The 5,321-nt window shown below is 33.5% G+C and overlaps 1 protein-coding gene across 1 annotated transcript; it reads left to right on the top strand.

Moving 5' to 3' along the window:
* Positions 1-499: 499 nt before the first annotated feature.
* Positions 500-4,873, top strand: LOC115987620 (GPN-loop GTPase QQT2-like). The gene is made up of 7 exons (XM_031111206.1): positions 500-745; positions 1,016-1,146; positions 1,815-1,953; positions 2,102-2,328; positions 2,895-3,185; positions 4,121-4,326; positions 4,464-4,873. The coding sequence occupies exons 2-7, from the start codon at positions 1,051-1,053 to the stop codon at positions 4,747-4,749; spliced, it is 1,245 nt and encodes a 414-aa protein (XP_030967066.1). The 5' UTR covers positions 500-745; positions 1,016-1,050; the 3' UTR covers positions 4,750-4,873.
* The last annotated feature ends 448 nt before the right edge of the window (positions 4,874-5,321 follow it).

Here is a 5,321-nt window from a genome sequence, read left to right as displayed (position 1 = left end):
AGTTTTTGTTTTGTACTTTTGTTTCTGTTTCTTCTTTAACTAAGGCAGACGACGTTATTACTTTATTTATTTATTTTTTTTGGTTTTAAAAACGTTTTTATAATTTTATTAAAACGACAATTAATTTTTTGAGAAATATGATAGGATTTCATTCATTCTCAATTTTACTTTTACGTCTAGCGACGTCGTTTAAGTTTTAACATAAGATAATAACCATGGTTTTAAAAATCGGATCAGACCGGCCGGTCTGACCATTTAAATCAGAAATCAGTCTTCAATCCAATCCGGTTATGGTTAAAACCGAAAATAACTTAAAAATCGGAAAAATTAGAAAACCGGTCGGTTCAATCCGAAAACCGGGAACCGGCTTGGTTGAACCGGTTAATGACCGGTTGGGGTTTGTTGAATTTTCTGGGAAATAAAACTACGCCGTTTTGTTTCGGGAACCTAAAAACTAACCCTTAACTCCAAAACACTCTCATCTGATCTCACGCCTCACGCCTCCTGCCTCACTCTCATCTCACGATCACTCTCTGCCTCACTGTGACTCTCTCACTCACCTGAACTCAACTCAAGCTCACGCATGCACGCACGCCTCTCAATTTTTTTTTTTCCTTCTCATCCTCACTTAGTCTGAAATAATGAAGTTCTGAGTTTTTTTATTTTTTTTTTATTTTTTTTTTTTCTCCTTCTCGGTCTCGCCCTCTGAGCTCTGCTCTCTGCTTCTCGGCGTCTGAAGTTCTGGGTAATATTCTTTTCTTTTGATTATGATTACTTGATTTTCATTTTTTTTTTCGGCTTCATCAGGTAATAATTAATATTCTTTTCTTTTGATTTTGATTTCAATTTTCTTCATGACAAACGAGGCTTGTGTTATCAAATGAACCTTAAAACTTAGTAGTTGTTTGTTTGAAACTTTTTTGTTATTTGAATGTAATGAACTTATTTATTTAGTTCTCTATTTGAAACTTATTTGCTCATTTGTTTATTGCATTAAATTCGTTTGATATGGCAGAGCTGGAATAGGTTGGGAAATTGAGGGTTTTTGAAATGGAGATTGATTCTGATTCCAACAATTTGAATGTCAAGTCATCGGAGGAAGGTGCGGCAATGCAAATGGATTCTTCTGACTCGTCAGCCGCTCAAGTAATTGCTCTCACTCAGCCCCTCTTTGTTTTTGTTTTTTTTTTTTTGTTTTTCGTTTGTTTTTACATATGTTAATCTGTTTGGTTGCTGAGAAAATGAAGGAAAAGTGTGGAATTTTACATTTGCAGTCAATTTTGTTTTTATAGTTTTTTTTTTTTTTTTAATAGTTCATTTTTCATGTGTTTAATCTCTGTTTGGTTGTTGAGAAAACTTAGGAAAATATAGAAAATGAAGGAAAGTGTATGATTTTACATTTTGAGTGCGTTTATATATATAGAAGTTCATCTTTCATGTGTTTTATCTATGTTTGGTGGTTGAGAAAACAAAGGAAAGTAATAGGAACACACAGACAAAGAAAAGTGTAGAATTTTACATTTTGAAGTGTTTTATTTATTTACTCTAAATTAGTTCATTTTGTGTGTGTTTTATCTCTGTTAGTTGTTTAGAAAACAAAGGGAAGTATGCTTTTTGAGTGCTTTGCTGGTTCAGGTCCCAATTTTTATAAATATACATAAACCCATGTTTCATAGGTGCAGTATCTGATTTTTTGTTTTTGTTTTTTAGTTTTTTGTAACACTTGTAGTCACTGACTAAAGTAAGATTTAGCTTAATTTTGTTAGTTGGATGATGCACAATATTGATTTTCATTGATTGAATATGTGTCAAAGGCAAAGGGTAAAGAAAAAGAGGAGCTTGTTGAGACAATGGATAAACTAAATATTGAGGGATCATCATTTGGGCAGGCTGGGACTTCGTCAACCAACTTCAAGAGAAAACCAATTATCATCATTGTTGTAGGGATGGCAGGTGATTAAATTAACTCTAATCAGTTTTTTTTAGAAGTAATATTGGTTGTCTTTTCGTTGGTTTATATGGGTTTGGATTTTTGGAAACTTTTTGGTAATGTTTACTGTTTGGAGATAAAGACTGAAAGATGTTATATGGATTTTCTTAGGGAGTGGAAAAACAACGTTTCTTCATCGGCTGGTTTGCCACACCCAGGCTTCGAATATTAGGGGTTATGTGATGAACCTTGACCCTGCAGTGATGACGCTTCCATTTGGCGCTAACATTGATATAAGAGACACTGTGAAGTATAAGGAAGTGATGAAGCAGTACAATCTAGGACCTAATGGTGGAATTTTGACATCGCTTAACTTGTTTGCTACAAAGTTTGATGAGGTAAAGCTTACATGTCAAATATCTGCTTTAGAGTAGATCTGTTATTCTAGCCTATGAGTTTTAGCTCAATTGACACTTCCTCCTCTCACAATGATGGGGTGGAGGGTTTAGTAATGTTTTAAGACCCATTGTGTGCACATAACTTACCAATACAAAAACGTATATTAAACTATTCGAACAACTCAATTGCTTAGCACGTCCAGCTTCACCTTTGCCATTAATGAGGCCTTGTTGTGAGTCTTGTGACCTATAGAATGGGTGGTATTACAGCCATTTATAAGTGTCCTCTTTGGACTATCAAACTAATAAACATCCTGAAGAAATCTCTTGGAGAAAATTTAGATTGGAATTGGCTGGTTTAAGCATAAGGATTGTACTTCTAGTTCAATATCTATTAATTTGCATGCATAGCCAAGCACTTTTCAGCCATGGATACTCTATGGTGATTATATATCTCTGGATTGGTTTATGTTCTCATTTCAAAATCTTTTACTCTCATTTATTGTTTGTTCCATTTTTCACCGAGTATTTTTTTGTGTAATGATCTTTATGATGCCTTATGTCAGGTTATTTCTGTTATCGAGAAGCGAGCAGATCAGCTTGATTATGTTCTTGTGGATACTCCTGGACAAATTGAAATATTTACTTGGTCTGCTTCTGGTGCTATTATTACAGAAGCTTTTGCTTCAACCTTCCCTACTGTTGTCACTTATGTAGTCGATACGCCTCGTTCCTCAAGTCCAGTTACTTTCATGAGTAATATGTTATATGCTTGTAGTATACTTTACAAGACAAGGTTGCCTTTTGTGCTGGCATTCAACAAGACTGATGTGGCTCAACATCAATTTGCCTTGGAGGTTTGTTTTTACTTGTCCCTTCAAGTACATAATTTATGTTGAAGTTACATTATTTAAATCCTTGTGCTTCTAGCTTTCTACTTACTACAAAAATGGAAAAGAGAAAAGAAGAAGAAGAAGAAAAAAGAACTGATGCTTCTGTTTGCTGATAAATTTTGAACATGTCTTATGTTGGTGAACCTTTGGAACTAAACCCCAAAGTGCGAACTAACAATTTCATTAGTCAAGCAAGTAATATTAATATCAATATGTTTAGATCTTTTGAAGTCTATATACTAGTTGGGACTTTGTTTCAGTGGTCTAGAATTTGGGGTTTCACACAACATATTTCCATTTATGATTTTCTACAGTCTGTCAGTTTTTCTTCTTGAGTTACTTGTAATTGTTTTAAGTAGTGTTCATTTTATGTATTTTTTATTCAATAAAACTTTGATTACCTATATTAAAAAAAAAAAAGACTTATTCGGGTAACCAGTCTGTTTGGTGCAGTGAGAAGCTAAATTAGGGTAAACTCATTAGTGTTTGGGATCTTTGTAGTCTGGTTGAATTTGAATAATACAAAGCTGTGCATTTTCTATCGTGCCAAATTTTGTTAGTGGTTCTAACAGAAAAATATAGTGTTCATTTCTATCATATTTGATTGCCAAGGTTATTTTGGAATTCTAGATCAGTTGGTTAGTCATTTTTATTTATTTTTTAAAATTATTCTAAATAGTTTTGCTCATTTCTTTTCAAAGCCAAATGATGAAAGAGGAAAGAAAAAGTAAATAGCCTTTACTTTTTGCTTGGGACACTAATTTTTTCTCCATTCCCTTTGTCATCTGGTTAACTTGCATATATATATATATATATATATATATATATATATATATATATATACGAGCAGATTTTGTTTTGTATTTATAACCTTGGCTTGAATGCTGATGTGCATGCAGTGGATGGATGACTTTGAGGCCTTTCACGCAGCAGTAAGTTCAGACAGTTCATACACATCAACTCTAACTCAGAGCCTTGCCCTTGTGCTGGATGAGTTCTACAAGAATTTACGGTCAGTTGGTGTGTCTGCTGTTTCTGGTGCTGGAATAGATGCCTTCTTTAAGGCCATTGAAGCAAGTGCTGAGGAGTACATGGAAACATATAAGTATTGCTTGAACTTGATAAATGTTCTCCTTGCTTTTTTGTTACAGTTCTATTGCTTGGCAATGCTATTGCTACCATAATGATCAGACTAAATAATCAAACTTTTATTACTTTTGCTGCTTATTCTTGTTTGTGCAGGGCTGATCTTGACAAGAGATGGGCAGAGAAGCAACGTTTGGAGGAAGATCGCAGGAAGGAGAACTTGGATAAATTGAGGAAGGATATGGAGAAATCTGGGGGTGAAACTGTTGTCTTGAGCACTGGTCTGAAGGACAAAGGAGATAGGAGTAAAACCATGATGGATAAGGAAGATGAAGAAATAGAAGATGAAGATGATGATGATTATGAGAGATTTACCGATGATGAAGATGCTATAGATGAGGATGAGGACGAAGATGAAGAAGTTTCCAGATTCTCCTTTTAGTATAGCTTCAATGCTGACAAAATTTTCTTGAGCCAAAACTTTGTATAGAATTTTCACCAGTAACTAAAGTACTAAACCACTGATTTAACGGCATATAGTTTTGCATAACTTGTGATTCAACATTTATAGCACTCATTTTTGCGTAGGTAAGTTATTAAAGGTTCTGCAAAAAGTAGAACCTTTAATAAGAAACGAGGTTTTTTTTTTTTTTTTTTTTTTTTTTTTTTTTTGATAAAAAGAAAGAAACAAGGTTAAAATTATAAACAAAAAACCTATAGGGTAAAAACTCCCTACTAGATAAATAACCCTTGTTGTTAACAAAACATTTCTCAAAAAAAAAAAAAAATGTTCCTAAAAAAAAAAAAAAACTTCTAGGGTGTGGGAGGTAAAAGTCGGGGTTCAAGTCTTCAGGAGGGAATTTTACATATATATACACTAGGGTAGAGTAAAAATTTTATCTTGTAAAAAAAAAAAATTTTACCATTGCGCATTTTTGGTGCGGTGATCACTTCATAAGTATCAAGTCTTCAGGAGGGAGTTTCATATACATATACACTTAGATTAGGTTATAA

The sequence above is a fragment of the Quercus lobata genome, chromosome 4 (genome assembly GCF_001633185.2).
Source record: "Quercus lobata isolate SW786 chromosome 4, ValleyOak3.0 Primary Assembly, whole genome shotgun sequence".
In the NCBI taxonomy this organism is placed as follows: domain Eukaryota; kingdom Viridiplantae; phylum Streptophyta; class Magnoliopsida; order Fagales; family Fagaceae; genus Quercus; species Quercus lobata.
This window is presented reverse-complemented; position numbering and strand designations above follow the sequence as displayed.

Bases quoted from the DNA above. Each gene is read 5' to 3' on its own strand.
- LOC115987620 (XM_031111206.1), top strand. From the start codon at position 1,051: ATGGAGATTGATTCTGATTCCAACAATTTGAATGTCAAGTCATCGGAG. The intron at 3,186-4,120 runs GTTTGTTTTTAC...ATGTGCATGCAG, and splicing joins AACATCAATTTGCCTTGGAG to TGGATGGATGACTTTGAGGC. The intron at 4,327-4,463 runs GTATTGCTTGAA...TTGTTTGTGCAG, and splicing joins GAGTACATGGAAACATATAA to GGCTGATCTTGACAAGAGAT.